General features: G+C 40.2%; 1 protein-coding gene and 1 long non-coding RNA gene across 7 annotated transcripts in view; one reads left to right on the top strand and one right to left on the bottom strand.

Annotated features, from left to right (window-relative positions):
- Positions 1 to 1,735: 1,735 nt before the first annotated feature.
- Positions 1,736 to 14,849, top strand: part of LOC125744372 (IQ motif and SEC7 domain-containing protein 1-like) — a 132,735-nt gene continuing 119,621 nt past the window's right edge. For all 6 annotated transcript variants that reach the window (XM_049016098.1, XM_049016107.1, XM_049016105.1 and 3 more), the window contains exon 1: positions 1,736 to 2,169. In XM_049016098.1, coding sequence (XP_048872055.1) covers positions 1,913 to 2,169 — 257 coding nt within the window. In that variant the 5' untranslated portion in view covers positions 1,736 to 1,912. The remainder of the gene's footprint in view (positions 2,170 to 14,849) is intronic.
- Positions 5,995 to 6,837, bottom strand: LOC125744397 (uncharacterized). Its single transcript, XR_007398360.1, has 2 exons — positions 6,617 to 6,837; positions 5,995 to 6,255 (listed from the first exon to the last, which is right to left on the bottom strand). It is a non-coding gene; the product is annotated as an uncharacterized LOC125744397 (long non-coding RNA).

Here is a 14,849-nt window from a genome sequence, read left to right as displayed (position 1 = left end):
TACTGAAATTGCACTGAACCCAAAGTTTATACCAAGCCGTATCATTACAACCCTGCTAAATATACATTTGAAAAACATTTAATCTAAATCCTAACTTGGACATGCGATCAAATAGCTACAGTTTGGCACTAGCTAGTTCTGAAAGGTCACACTGTACCCTGTCAGCGACCGGTGAGCAATTCTTCTTCATTATCATTGCATCTATATTACACTGACCAAGCAGCATCAGCCACAATGACTCCCATACCTTGGTTATGTTATTATGTTGGCTCAGCCGGGGGCACTGAATAAGTAGGGCTCTAATGGTGTGACATTAGTAAATGATCTGTATGTGAGGAATGAGTCCCTTACAGAAACTACTGTACACAGCCATTCTTTTTGTTCTTCGCCTTTCCCTCAGAAATGTGACTTGAAAGCTGCTTCCCTCCTCAACTATGACCAGTCAAAGAGGCATGTAAGGCCGTGCTATAAGCCAAGGGTGTAGAATTGGCTATGGATGATAGGGACATGTGCCTATCAACACTGTGGGAGTACCCTGTGTGTGTGGAGGGGTGGGGCTTCAGGACTGAGTTAATCCTTACCAGTGTTGAAACCAAACCTTCATAATATATAACACATAATATAATTCAATAACAAGTGATTCTTCTCACATGACGTATTGGCGGTATTTAGCTTACTCCTTAGCACTATTTAGGCTAAATAATAAGCTACTTTTTTTAATAGTGGAACACAAGTGTTTCAGATCTTTTTTTATGAATCAGAAAGTGCTACTGAACGAATTCACGAACGAGTCAGAACGAATATTTTAGGATAACTGAATCAAATGAAGGAGTCCTTGGTGGGCTCGCCCTGAACTGTGCCCCTCCCCAGAGACAGGCCTGATTAGGCTCATTATCTTGTTGAAAGACAAATGATTTTTAATAGGTGTGTCCCAACCTTTGACTGGTATTGTAATTTGACTTAACTTTGTAGCTGAATTAGCAAATGTGATTTATTTACTTCAAACTTAAAGTCCCTTTTCAAGAGGTGAGTCCCTTATTTTGTCCAGTACCTGCATGAACATACGTATATGTTTAGATTCATCCATCTGTAGGGGCATTGTTAGGACCATCGTAGGAGGACTTTTTTTGGCCACCCCCAAAATAAATGCTCAATATTATCATTAAAATCAAACCTCCTTCTCCTTAGCAAAAGCTTAGCTACCCTTTTCGTAAATCCCTAGTGACGCTCTTGCCTCCATCTATCCATCTTCTAATGACTTACCCTGGTCAGGGACGCAGTCACACATTCACTTACTCACTCACTCACGCACACACACTTATTGATCTTTCTCGTATTTTGCAGCTTTTCACTCATAAATCAATCATGGTTATATATATATGCACACTAGAATTACGTGTAGGGCAAATGTATCTAGCATAAGCTGAATTGTGAAAACCGATAGTTGAGATACAACGAAGCTGTTAAATGGGGAAACCTATTATATATATATATATATATATATATATATATATATATATTTTTTTTTTTTTTTTATTTATAATAAAGAATAATTGTTAACGAATTTAGAAATATTTGGTTAATATTTATCATTTATGTTTCTGATATCAATCCCACATGCACGCGTTTTATTTGTATATTTTCACAGCTTTTCCAAATCGCGAATAAACAAAGGGTTAAGTGGGTTTCCCGTTTTCAGTGTTGCGTACACGGATTAGTTATTGTGCTGCAGAGCCTCCGGATGACGGGCTGCTAAGGACACACAGCTGAACAACTTCATCTTCAGTCATTCAGTCACTACCAAACACGAACGATGGTGGAGCGGAAGATCCACATTGTGTCGGAATTTGGCAGCGATCAGTTGTAGGGAGAAAACTACACGAACTGCGGGAAGCCGGTGATTACAATCAGAATGGAAAACCCGGCGGAAAACCCAAGCAAGGCTGCGGAGTACTTAAATGAGCTAAACAAAATCATCGAGACGCAGCAGGAGTTGTTAGAGAAACAGAAGCATAGGATTGAGGAGCTTGAGGAGCAAGTGGTCAAGTTATGCCGGGAAAACGCCTGTCTGAGAGAGCAGCACCAGCGGCACCTGGCCAACTGCAGGCTGATACAAGGCAATAGCCATTCTGCTTTAGGTGCTATAAAAGAGAATGTCATCCGAGAAAAGTAAGTCTGCTTTCTTCCCAGCATTTCCTTTGCTATATGATGGTTTACATATATTCAGTGTATGTTCACAATAAACAATAAAATGCCACGAAAATCACTAGTACCTTTACAGCAGGCGAGAAACATGGGATCCTGTACCATGCGCTTTCACTAGTCAATCACAACAATTGTAAAATATCTGTGGGGCCGCGTGAAAAAAGTCTTTAATTTAAAAGAATGCAACTGATCTAAAGGCAAATTTATTTTATTTATACAGGACCCTCTTATTATTATTACTATTATTATTATCAATTGGATTTGCTAGTCAATATAGATTAAACATGCTGGCCTTAAATTGTTGTCAATTCCTTTTTCAAAGCATAACAAATGAAAAACTGTTCTCCAGAGCACTCTGTTTTGTTTTCGCGTGACTCTTCAACTAAGATATTTTTGAATATCTATTCTTCTGCCTACTGTATAGTGCAAGCATCTTTTCTAATTCACAGTATTATCCTATTGTGCCAATAAAGTGCTACTCCCTGCATCACCGCAACCTTAACCACATTCAAATTCCACGCAATAAACGTGCAGCTTTGAAAATGGACCGAAGACCCGCAGGTGTCCTTCTCAGCGTTGCGTATTGCTGAGGTTTGTGTAATTATAATTAGTTGTGATGATGAATCAGCAATACAGGAAACATCTGCAGTTAAATAAAGCTCAGATGCTTTTGCTAAAATTAAGTGCCTACTATGAGAATACAGTTTTCCAGTGAGACGAGTCTTCAACAGACGCGCATTTTATTTACTGTTTAGTGGGGTCGTTTAAATTGCTGTATTGATCTCGATTCACTTTGCCCTCTGGAAAAGCTTTTCAGCTTTAAATATATGAAGAATACTACGCTCATGGATATGACTGTATAAATGGGAAGGACAAATCTCGTAGCCCATCTACTGTATAAAATGATACTATTACTTAAATATTTCACCTGTAACATATCGTTTCATTTGTTTGTTAATTGTAAATGTATTCATATGTTTCGTTAAGTCTCACATCAATTTCTCGGTTAAAAAATGGATGTTCATGCTTTGCTTTGTTTCTCATGAGACTCAGTTCGACGCACCGTAATGAAGTATTTATATGGATATAAACAAGAGCAGAGCACAAACAAATTGCGTAAATGTACGTTAGTGACAGACAGTGTTGACATACTAAAATTACGTATCTGATAAATGTGCACAGTATATTTCTTTCCATGAAAGGACATTGTGTTGTTCTGCTAAATGGATTTAACTCAGCTCAGTAATAATCTGGGGTATTTATGGATTGAAGCCGTTAGAATGGAAACCAGTTTCACTTTTGTATAACAGACAGCAGAAATTACTAGTACTGAGACTTTAGAGTTTGGTTTTAAAAGCTTTTGCAGTTTAGCTTAACGTTATTTTCCCTACGATTTTATAGTAATGGGATGCAGATTCAAACTTTCGTCCCCTGGATGTCTTTCTGGGATAAACTACTACAATCATGCAAAACACTCCCCAAAGGAAAGTAACATGATATGCAGCCCTCGGTCAACAGGGAAGTTGGAGGCATATTCGGCCCGGATTATTCTGATCACTTTTAGAGATGGAAGGACAAATGAGGACGGCAAGGACACAGAATCAGCAAATATTTTCCCGCTGTCGGTATTTTTATGTCAGTGTGGCATGAAGCTGGGCGGGAGCTTCAAAATGGATACCATAAGAATACTGCCTCTGGCTTTTCTCCCAAACAATATTTTTGTCAGGGATATAAATATTGTTCTGAGGGTAGCAACTACTAGCTGTCTGTGTTTTCTGCGATGATCCTTATTAAAGAGGACACGGGCTTATTGCAAAGCTCTGAGTATTAGTCATGTAAGGGAGCGCTAAATGGCGTTATTGGGACTGCAGCACTTCTCAGTCTGGTTTGGTCTGTACGCTCTCGGAAAACAGCTTAGTGTTATACCAAAGAAGGTACTAAAAATGTGCAAAAGACTGACAGTTTTGGGTTCTTCATCATGTATAATTTTCCTTTAACTTCTCAAAAACTGAATGAATTGAAAACCTGGTCAATCATTTAACAATATTAGGTGTTATCTTGGTGCGCTTGTCGCGAATTCGGCAGTAATGAGCGAAGAATGAATAATTCTCAGTGTTTCGTAATAAAAATTAGACGGCAGATATTTTCACAATGATAACAGTATAACCAGAAGACAGACTTTATGGCATGCAACGCTTTTTGCATCATCAGGGCTGTGGAAAGGAAATGGTGCATCTAACGCTTACAGACCTTGAAAGCAGTTGCTCATTGTATTGTCGCTAGAGGTTCCTGGACGGACTTTTTTTTCGGCAGCTATTTAAAGCTTCAGCAGGCAAAATGAAACCCGTCCTTGAAATAAACGTTCGGCAGTATTTACATCCAACCCCCCCCCCCAACACCACCTTTTGTGTGCAATGGTTAGTGGCAGAAGGCAGTGTGTGTCAGTCTAACCACTTGTAAACTGAGAGAGGAAAATACCCATCCTCGCGGAATGTGGACATTCCCCGCAACTGACAACTTGCCCCACAGGCATCCGGCCAGTGACTAATATTTCCTTTTATCTGAGGGGACACATGCATAGCTCACAGTTTTGCTTCATGACCAGTTTATACAGCTGGATGTCATTGTGATTGAATTGATTGAAGTTAAGATTCTTGCCCAAGGGTACAAGCAGTTTCATTCCTCCGACTGAGCCAGCAACCATCTGCTCTAAAGTTCAGAGCCCATGACACCCTCCATTATCCAGGGAGGGGGACCAGCACAGATGACCTCTGTTTAGAGTCAGTCGCAGTTGATATAAGAGAACAGCCCAGAGTGGTGTGCTGAGTTCGGTGTCTGCCCCCCCATGACACCACTCTGCCATGTTAGCTCTGGATGGGTAGCATTTTTGCTGACCCCCTCCCCCACCCCACTCCAACCACAAAGCAGGTCAAGAAATTATTTCAGTCTAAGTTGGTTTGTGAAACACTCTATCTATGACAACATAAATTATATTTCAAAATAATACATAGTTTCCCATTTATATAAGTGGTGAAATTCCATCCATTTTCCAAACTGCTTATCCTACTGCGGTATTCCGGGGGGGGGGGGGGGGGGCATGGGGGTCCAGAGCCTATGGGCACAAGGCAGGGAACAACCCAGGAAAGGGGGCCAGCACATGAAGGACATACTCACACACCATTCACTCACACAGGCAATGTAGTAACTCCAATTAGCCTCAGCATGTTTTTGGACTGTGGGGGGAAACCGGAGTACCCGGAGAAAACCCCACAATGACATTGGGAGAACATGCAAACTCCACACACATGTGACCCAGGCAGAGACTCGAACCCGGGTCCCAGAGGTGTGAGGCAACAGTGCTAACCACTGCACCACCATGCCACCCCAAGTGGTGAAATTCTATACGAAATACGTTATATTGTTATGTGAACATAAAGGATAATCTTTTTGGTATTTGGATTAAGTAGCATTTTGGAAGACTATGGCTTTTTATAGATATTATTGGACATTTGACACTTGGGAGTCCAGAAAAAGGTCAGAGAGTTGCTATTTATTTATTGTAAATATGACCATATAGGAATTCAACAATGATATAGTGCTGCAGGGCTGGATGGAAGCCTGGAGATATTCTCTAGAGATCATTAAAGAAATGGTGTTAGGCAACACTTTCATTCATGCTTGGATTCATTCAGTGTTGAAGATAAATTCCAGGGCAAGACTCCCTATTTCCTAAAATCAAGACAGGAAAATCAAAGCTTCAGGAATTAGGAACTCAACCTACAACATTAATTAATACACTCACTGAGTACTTTAATAAGAATACCATATTAATTCTAGTTAGAGCCTCCCTTTGCTCTCAAAACAGCCTCAATTCTTCATGGCATGTATTCCACAAGATGCTGGAAACATGCCTTTAAGATTCAGGTCCTTGCTGACATGATTACATCACTCAACTTCTGTTTATGTGTAAGCTGTACATCCATGCTGGGAATCTCCCATTCTACTTCCAAGTTGTCCAAATGGATTCAGGTCCAGCGACTGGGAAGGCCTCTGAAGAATACAGAACTTATTGTTATGTCCATGAAACCAGTTTGATATGAGTTTTTCTGTGTGACCAGATGTTTTATCATGCTGGAAGTAGCCATTAAAAGATGGATAAATTGTGATCATGAAAGGACAATGCTCAAATGGGCTGCAGCATTTATCGATTGGTATTAACAGGTCCAAAGTATATGCCAAGAAAACATTCCTCTCACCATTGCACCACCAGCCTGGATGATTGACATAAAACAGGTTGGGTCTATGGATTTATACCGTTGATGCCAAATTCTGACCCTCAGCTGAAATATAAATTCATCAGACCAGGCTCAGTTTTTCAACTGTCCAGTTTTGGTGTCCACTGTAGTCTCACCTCTCTCATCAACAAGGCGTTTCCATCTGCAGAACTGTCGCTCACTGCATGTGTTTTGTTTTTCGTACCATTCTGAGTCCACTCTGTCAGTCTGCAGTGTGTGAAAATCCCAGGAGATCAGCAGTGACGGAAAAACTCAAACCAGCCCCTCTGGCACCATCTATCATGTCATGGTCAAAATCACTGAGATCACATTTTTGTCCCCATTCTGGTACTTGATGTGGAAATTAGCTGAAGCCCTTGACCTGTATCTGCATGATTTTATACATTGTGCTGCTGCCACATGATTGGTTGATTAAATAATTGCATGAATAAGCAGGTGTTCAGGTGTTACTAATAAAGTGCTTGGTGAGTGTATATTGCAGACTCATCATTAGTGACCATTCACACTTTTTTTCCAGAACCATCCATTGCCCTCTCCATATTTAGCTTCACTCCAGGCTCCTGGCTTGCAGCAGCACAGATGTATTTGAGTTTTAATTGGTTTGAACTTGAATTTTAATTGGGCCATAATTGGGGCAAACTTGTTAATTCAGCCATTTGTGCAATAAACCTTGACGTCCCTCTAAAGATGAGAGGAAAAACATACCGTAATGTTGCCCAGTGTGTGCTAATTTTCACTGCAGAGTGCTTTCTTGCTGGTGGGTTACATCATCAGTTAGGGGAAGAAAGGTCCATGTTATATGAAAGGAAGGCAGCATTTGGGAGATAAATAAATTCATGGTAGAGTGGCATAGCATCACCTTAGCAGCACAGAAGCCCCAGGATTGAATAAATGTTCAACATGATTTCATGTGCAACTGGAGATGCATTTCAATCAGAAAATGTGAATGTGATTGAGCCCACAGCATCAGTTTTCCATTGCACACCATAACCTGTGCAATTACATGGATGCTAACATTTGGCCTACAAAAGAAAGGTTTGAGTTTCCGGAAAGAGGGATGAAAAAGAGGGGTGCGGATGGAATTTTAAAATGAGAAATACTTCTCCTTAATGGGTGGGATATTTGAGAGGTGGAACAGAGTTTCTAGGTGAAAAACTGTAGAAGGAGATCAGTGCCAAACAATGAATTAAAGTCAATGGGAAGAAAATAGAGAGATGAAAAAGAAGGGATGAAGGAGGGTGAAACGCCTCAAAATTGGTTGAATACTTTTGAGCTGCATACTGGATGTCTTCGGCTGAAGATTGACTGAATGGGAACATTGTGAAAATTTTCCCCCTAGATGTCTATGGGAAAAACGTGACAGAAAGAGGGATGGAAAACAGGGATGCGAGTGGAATATCAAAAAGAAATATACAAGCACACTTCTTCTTAATGGGTGGAACATTTGAGAGATGTAGGTGAAGAACAAGTAGAAGGAGGTGGGCTCAAAAATCATAGGATAAAACTTAAAAGCAATATAAGATTGCTGTGCAATCACATAATAACATGAGCTCTAAGGAAGCTGTAATTGTCAGTTCAGTACTGTACTGTTTACTTACATTATCCTAATGCTTTCTGTGAGAAGGGGGTAATTTACACAGATTTAGAAGAAGGTACCTGTTGTAGAAGAACTGGAGATGTGAAGGTAGCAGAGGGAAAAATGTGCCCGTATTGGCTTCTGATTCCTATGTATGAACATGTATCTTTTAATATCCCCGTTCCACAAAAATGATTCACTTTTTTAAAACAGGAGGATTTACTTGTGGTAACAAAAGTTTAATTTCCATAATCCCTGCACAAGATTCATAATCCAAACACATGCAGCAGGGAATAGGGCTGGTATAGATAGGTAAAGAAAACCAAATCTCAGGTCTGAGGCGATTCCAAAGTCCAAGCATTGCCAGAAGGTCATGAAGTCGATAGGAGCAACCAGGGTAAAACTACCCAATCCCAAGACAAAGAGCAAGAAATCCAGAAGCTCAAAGAGAAACCATATACAGGAACTGGGCAGCCACAAACCAAATACTCAATAGTTCACAAAAACCATACTATGAAAATTAATTAAGATGAGTTACAGGCAGACAGAGCTGAATGGAGACTTCGCTTGATGCAGTCATGACATTCATACTTATTTTGGGTTTAAGAATGATTACAGTATGATATATATATTTAAGCTTGTCTAGTTACACTGGTATTAACGGAGTTGAACCTATTATTATTATATATATTATATATATATATGCTTACCCAACAATTTTATCACAAGTTGCTTGCAGTTATTGTGACTACTACAGCTATTCTTCCTTACATTTTTTGTTATTTTGTAAATCCGATGCCAGAGTGGCAAATGTAAAACAGATGTAAAGCAGTCAGGATACCAACATTCCTGCTGCAACAAATCCCAAAAATGTATTTTTTCCTCGTTGGCATTCATTGTGCTGTTTTCTTTTCACAACAATGTGACAGCAATGGTGGGGTGGTTTTTTTTCTCGTGCAACACGGGAAGTAAAAATAAAGTGTCAAGTGAGGAATTTTAGCAGTTTTATGTATATATTCAGTTTGAAATGAGCTGTGTTGGCAAAGTATTTATTCTTGCAAAGATTACTTCATTACACTAGTACACTTCGCATTACTTAAGGAAAACTCTGCAATCATCTTGTTGAGACTCCCACTCAGTTGCTTCACAGGTTGTCTGAGCCTGCTTCCTCGAAAATATGTGGTGCTTTAGATAAAATCATCTGTGAGAAATAAAAGACTCCAAGATGCAGCAAACCTGCGTGGGGAATCTGTGTATGAAAGTGCGGCCTTTATATGTCAGTCACTGTCCTTCAGCTGGGGAGGAGGGAGGCCTTTCTCAACACAGGCCAGTGTGTTTATTCTATTGTTGTTGTTTGTTTTGCTTTTCTTTCCCTTTTGTGATAGAAGCTAAGTGGTTTATTTACAGCCTGGCAACATCTTGTGCAGACTCTTGTATACTGGTCAAAACTGGTTCTGCATCCTACCTTATTTCCATAAAGCAAAAAGAAGGTGTGTGAAGCAGATAGAGACTGGCTCGCACAATTACCTTCCTTATGAGAGAAGAGATGCGCGGTCGCACAGTGGATCTTATCGGAGCTGTTTAAATGGGGGTCATTGATCATCTGGTTAATGGCTTGTAGTATTACTCAGGTATAAATCGCCAAATGGCTCACATTCGCTATTAAAAGGAGCTCTTCTAAATCTTCACTAGAAAATCACCCCAGTCGTGAAGGAGAAGCATGTTGTGGTAAAACCAAGTAAGGAATTTTGTAATTGAAAGCCTTACTAAAAAAAATGTCCTGCTGCCACGGTTTTGGTGCCATTTTAAAGGAAAAAGTCTTTTATCCTTCCAATTTTTACAAACTGTGCATTTTAGCAGACTTATATAAAAAAAAACAGACTTTTATTACACTGTGGGGGACATTTGGTCCCCACAATATAATATAAACCTAATCCACACACACACACACACACACACACACACACACACACACACACACATATATATATATACAGTGAAAAATAACATTCACTTTACCATCAGAGCTACTAATTTTTGCAGTTTCATATAAATGTGCTGTCTGATCTAGAGAGATAACAGTCAGTCACAATGGGAAAAAAGGTATGTATTGCTTATGAGTAGTTGTGCTACTTTAAGCTTTCTTCAAAGGTAGGCAATCTTATCCAGAAAGGGCCGCTGTGTAATTAGTAGATGACTAATTAGAGGACTGATTGGCTGAAGAGTCCTCCCACCTGGGTTTGAACAGCTGACCTAAAGGTTATTCCAAAACCAGCATGCACACCGGCCCTTTGACATTTGTTAATTAGATTGCCCACCCCTGGTCTAAATGGTAATGGCAGATAAACTACTGGCAGAGCCGGTCCTGGAAAGATAAAAGACATCATACAGGTATTTGGCCAAGACCGACACTATGTCCTGTCCTGTGAGTAGCATGATTTTAAAAAATTATTATTATTACTTTCAAAGGTGGAAACTGAAATAGATTAACCTTTTGGTTGTCTGTCCAGCATAGTTTATTGTTTTCTTTTTTTCATTCTGGGGCACAGCTGCCCTTCAGACACTGAGTTCCTGCTTTGAATACACATCATAGTTGAAACATAATGTGAACATTCCAGTCATGGGTAAGCTCTGCCAATCTTCCACCCAGTGATATTTCAGCTGTTATTTAATGCAAAGCTGAAGATAGGACAGGTCTTTGGTCAGCCTTGCATGTGACATCACTGTGTTCTTGTTGCACAGAAGCTTAGCTCAGAATATGTATTAAAGTTAGCACTCCTAGGTGAGAGTTGAACCTTCTGTTCATTTCATTCAGGTTCAATGGCGTTGCTTTTTATAATCAGAAAAAAAAAATTCACTGTCAGAACTAAAATTGTGTCACTATGTGGATCAAAGTCAAATATACTAACAAAAAAATCATTTTGTGAGATTATTTCAGCTTTTGATTTGGAATTTCAAGACAATTCAACAATCAAATTTACTAGATTTCTTCTTATTGTATTCATCAGAGACGGAAAATTTATATGGTTTTTCAGACACATTGGATGAAGATCTGGATGTGATCAAATTACACAAATCAGACAAATCACAGTAAAAATGAAGCAGTGAGGCTCAGTGGCAGCAAAGGGAAGGGTGACAAGAGAGCTGACTTTGTTGATGTGATAACTCAAAAAGTATGTTATAGATCTTAATACCACCACATAAAAACCTTACATGGATAATGATCTACACTTGCTTTCATTTTGAGACATATAACACCAAAACTGAAGCAGTGTCTCTTAGTGGTGGCACATAAAACGACAGCCAGAGATGCAGATCTTGTGAACTGGATTACATTGAGACAAGTCACATAAAGTTGGGTTTTTAATAAAGATTTTTTCGAGATTTGGAAGGAGAGTGTAGAGGGACTAGAGATCGTACGGGTTGCAGGGTGTGAGAGGAGCAGGGATTATTTAAGGAGATCTAGATGTTCCAACGACATCTAGTTTTTGAAGGTGGTTCCATTTAAATGTGGTGTATACCACAGAGTAGATAGCAGTGTGTTTTCTGCAAATACATTCCCATCTCTCATTCCCTTCCAACTGAGATTAGCATAATTGTGAGATTGCTAAATGAAATGAAACATAGTCATTACACCATGTTGCTTTAGCATTGCCAGATTTTGGAGACTGAAGGTGAACTCATTCAAGTTGTGAACCGGTGTGTTAAGAACTTTTTGAACTCATTAGAATAGGCTTATCAGTTTTGTCTTACAGATAAACAAAAATAATGTAGTTTGGTATCAGAAATATTGAGCATGATCTTATTTGCATTGTCCTAGAAGAATACTGAATGATAATTTTATTGAGAGTATTGAATCATGCATTCAAGCGGGGAATGGCATTTTGGGAAATGAGTGTCCTCACTGAAGACTCAATTAAGAGCTGCAGGGTTACTGTCTACTGATGCATAGTGTTTTATAAACACTCTGCCGTTTGATAGGATGTAAGCCCAGTTTTCATGCTTCATTGGGAAGTCTAGCAGCCAGTGTTGAGGCTCAGTAACTCTGACATCCACTCTCTGTGCTGCATAAGTCCCTTTCCCCATCCTTAGCCTGTGCCTTTTTTTATAATGCGAGTACCTCGCCATTTTTGAATGCCACTTGGAGGGCCTCCATTATGGTCACCCGAAGAACTAGGGCATGTCAATATCAGAGAGTGATGAGGATGTAGACCCCCAAAGTGAAAACTATGGGCCTAATAGAGATTTGATGGCGATTGTGATGCGATGAGTTTGTGATGCGAACAATGTATATTTGGTTCCAGCCTGCAGCATACATGTTTAGAATTTCTACAGCCATGGAAAAAATGAAGATACCACAGCACAATTGTTTGTTTCACTCATTTTTCAATTTATGGGTGTATATCTGTAAATAATATGGATTTTGTCAGGTAGCGGGTTGGACGGGCAAACAGGAAGTGGGGAAGGATGAGGCAGGTCGGCAGGAGTACGGGAAAACAAGGGTTTAATGAAGGAATGGGAGGACAGGGCAGACGGTAACCAACTAACATTACTAACGTCAATGACAAGTCTGGTGAAGACGGACTCAGACGCGGACTAAATACACAAAAGACAGGGCAAAATAACGGAACAGCTGGGCTAGATCGGGGAAGCACACGTGGATAATCAGGGGGCGTGGCACACACGAGGATCGGACGAGCCGGGCGTGACAGATTTACTGTGTATATATTTTGCAAACTGCAGCCTGGTTCTTCCCTGTTTCTCATTAATGAAGGGGTTCTTCCTTGCTTTATAGGACTTCAGTCCTGCTTCTAGGAGCCTGATATGATCCTATCCTAGCAGTGCACTTCACACCTGCACTTAATGTTTCCCATTCCTTTTGAAGGTCACTTGATATCATCATAAGAAACTTTGATGAGTTATCAGTCATCTCTGGCATTAAAAATTCGCTTACGCCCTTCACCTGGCTGCATTCTGACATTCCCAGCCATCTCCTGATTCACCTTATTCTTGTGTACTGAAAAACCTGCTGCTAAGCGTAGCCTCTGCCAGCGGAACCTCGATTAAACCAAGATTTAAAAATGCAGATTTGTTTAAAATATTATTATATATAATATTATTATATATATCCGCCTGGCTCACATGTGTGCGGAGTTTGCATGTTCTCCCCATGTCGTTGTGGGGTTTCCTCCAGGTGCAGTGTCTTCTGCTTTTGGAAAATGGATGCGTTATTTGGATTTTTAGCGACAATTTTCATGATAGACGAAGTTGCCCCGCCTCCCAGTTCTAATGGACTATTCCTACTTTGAAATTTTTTGCTACCCAGGTTTCTATTCACACTGGAGTCTGATGATAGGCTATTGGTTGTTTCGCTGCCGAGCTGCACGAAGTAGCGTGACAGAAGAAGAAAACAAAGAAAACAGCGCAATGATCCAAGACTAACATAACATCTCCCCTGTTTGATACTGTCCTTCTAGAACGGTAGATAAATTGTGAACAGCTGTGAAGAGAACACACTTAAATAAATGAATGCAAAAATTCAACACTAACTTTAGTAAAAGAGGGAACGGTTAAACTTCTAAAATTTCGGTGTATCGATCTGGCGTGTGATACCGACCTCCCTCTGATTAGTGAACTTAACCGACAGCACTGTGACACCCTGATTGGTTTTACTGCTGGTGCCTCACACAATGATTAGCGTTTTTTTTGATGGTCCATCAATTTGAACACTTTTCTCTTTCGGCTCCAAAAAATAGCTCAAGTGGCTGACTTAGGGGGCCCCTACCCTTGTTAGCCTGGGGCCCACAGAGATGCTAGTTGGCCCCTGAGTTTATGAAGCTCACAGACTGGAATACAATCAATCCATGGTCAGGCAGATCACAAGCTGTGGAGGATTATGTCAGGATTTTTTCATCTTTGAAATGTGCAAAAATGCACATAAAAGTGTATTTACGGCAATGGGAGAAGTAATGAATGAAATTTTTTCCAATTGAAATGTTCAGGTATCGCATGAAATTAATGGTCTGTGTTAGACAGCTTAAAGATATTAATTAGTTGAAGCAGTCCTATACTGAGAAATGGACCAGAATACCCTATAGTTATTTGTAAAGTTGATTGAGGGGGATCGAAGTTGCTTTATAGAAACCCACTACCAGATACTATATATAAAAAATAACTTGTAAATATTTGGTTATTATCAATAAAAAGACGCAATACATTTTACCTATGATAAAAACCTAGAAAAAGATCAGATCATGTTTTAATTAATAATATTTCAGGAATACAGGTAGATCTAACAGGATTCCATAAAGATCTCAGCACTCTAACTGAGCTGTAATGCTTCTGTATATTATCCATCCATCCATCCATTTTCCAAACCGCTTATCCTATTGGGTCGCGGGGGGTCCGGAGCCTATCCCGGAAGCAATGGGCACGAGGCAGGGAACAACCCAGGATGGGGGGCCAGCCCATCGCAGGGCACACTCACACACCAGTCACTCACACATGCACACCTATGGGCAATTCAGTGACGCCAATTAGCCTCAGCATGTTTTTGGACTGTGGGGGGGAACCGGAGTACCCGGAGGAAACCCCACGACAACATGGGGAGAACATGCAAACTCCACACACATGTGACCCAGGCGGAGACTCGAACCCAGGTCCCAGAGGTGTGAGGCAGCAGTGCTAACCACTGCACCACCATGCCGCCCCTCTGTATATTATATAGACTAATTATATAAAAGCAATCATTCGGAGTGGAACAGTCAACAGGA

This window comes from Brienomyrus brachyistius, chromosome 6, assembly GCF_023856365.1.
Source record: "Brienomyrus brachyistius isolate T26 chromosome 6, BBRACH_0.4, whole genome shotgun sequence".
NCBI classification, from domain to species: domain Eukaryota; kingdom Metazoa; phylum Chordata; class Actinopteri; order Osteoglossiformes; family Mormyridae; genus Brienomyrus; species Brienomyrus brachyistius.
The sequence above is the reverse complement of the archived record's forward strand: the minus strand, read 5'-3'. Positions and strand labels throughout refer to the sequence as shown.